This window comes from Camelina sativa, chromosome 4, assembly GCF_000633955.1.
Source record: "Camelina sativa cultivar DH55 chromosome 4, Cs, whole genome shotgun sequence".
Taxonomy (NCBI): domain Eukaryota; kingdom Viridiplantae; phylum Streptophyta; class Magnoliopsida; order Brassicales; family Brassicaceae; genus Camelina; species Camelina sativa.
Genome location: NC_025688.1, coordinates 4306672 through 4308212, shown reverse-complemented (window position 1 = coordinate 4308212; position 1541 = coordinate 4306672). Strand labels below are relative to the sequence as shown.

Here is a 1541-nt window from a genome sequence, read left to right as displayed (position 1 = left end):
ATGAGTTCGGTGATGATGAAAGATGAACGGAGGCGAGTAGAAGAAGAAGAAGATAACGGCAAATCTGAAGTCGTAAGGACGGTGACGGAGGAAGAGGTTGATGAGTTTTTCAAGATATTACGGAGAGTACACGTGGCGGCACGAACGGCTGCGAAAGTTAACGGCGGTGATGATTATGATGATGAGCGAGGGTTACTACCGTCTAAGAAGAGGAAACGGAGTCAGAGTAGTAACGGCGTTCGTGATCGGATCAATCGGGTCGGGTCACTGGGTTTGGATTTGGATCTGAACTGTAAACCGGAACCAGACGGCGTTAATTTGCCTTGTAGTCCTTCTACTTTACGTCCAATAATTAAATTTTAATATATTACTAATTATTATTACTATAAAGATTAATTAAAGTTATGAACTATCTTAAATATGATTTTTTTTTGTCTCAAATTACATGGTGAATTCTTGCATTTAATTAATAAATATTTTGTTTCAAAATCTACGACTTATATTGGTCAAAAAAATTCCTAAAAAAAAAAAGTTATCCAATGATTCGTTACATAATGCATAAAGTTTAGATTCAATTATGCAAAATCATACAAATGATTTGAGAATAATGTTTCCTATCTATATTATTATTTTTTAAAGTACATTTTGTGTTAAGAACTTTTGATTATTTAATTTGTTTTATTTACAACATTAATTCCTAACTATTTTCTTAAAATAACCATTCCTGAAAACTTATTTAATAGAACTATTTAAATCGACCTAATTTGATATATTTATTGCTATAAATAGCTTGACAATATCTATACATTTCGATTTTTCCAAAAACATCTTTACGCATTAATTTTTTAATCCCATAAAAATATCCAAACCTATTTTAAGTAGATCTTTAGAGACTCTATGATCTATTAAATTTAAATGACACGATCGAGTTTGTGTAACAAATGATTATAATCGCAATAATTATTATAACATTAATAAAGTTCATAAAAACGAGAACCCAACTTTAGAAACTCAATAATCGGGTATATTTAACTTTAGCATCAAGAAAAACATTTAATATAAAATCTCTTTTTTATTGCTAAAGATCATAAACTCCTTGTTCATCAAGCATTTTTCATGTATAAATATCAACTTCAGAAACAAAATACAACACACAACCAAAACCACTAATATGACGGTTTTGAAACACGGGTTAAACCACTAATATGACGGTTTGTTGTTATATAGTGGGACATGTTATTAACATGACGGATTGAATTAACATTAGTATAAATATAAAATATTATTAACTCGGTTTTGAAACACGGGATAAATCTTCCTTTTAATTATTTGGTCAATACCACTAATATAAGAATATTAGACATATTAAATCAGGGTAATTTAACTAAAATTTTGTAAAACAATTAAATCATTGGTAAAATTGTGACTTAATCCGACAATAGCTTATAAATTATATTTTTATGTATTTATTTCCCCTATTATTGTTCTAATAATTGACAATTCAAACAAAATTATTATTTAATTAAACAAAACAAACTAAA

General features: G+C 28.2%; 1 protein-coding gene across 1 annotated transcript; it reads left to right on the top strand.

Moving 5' to 3' along the window:
- Positions 1–363, top strand: LOC104783515 (protein NIM1-INTERACTING 2-like). The gene has a single exon (XM_010508661.1). It carries the CDS (start codon positions 1–3, stop codon positions 361–363), a length of 363 nt encoding a protein of 120 aa, XP_010506963.1.

Excerpts from the sequence above, each read along its gene's own strand:
- LOC104783515 (XM_010508661.1), top strand. The coding sequence starts at position 1 with ATGAGTTCGGTGATGATGAAAGATGAACGGAGGCGAGTAGAAGAAGAA.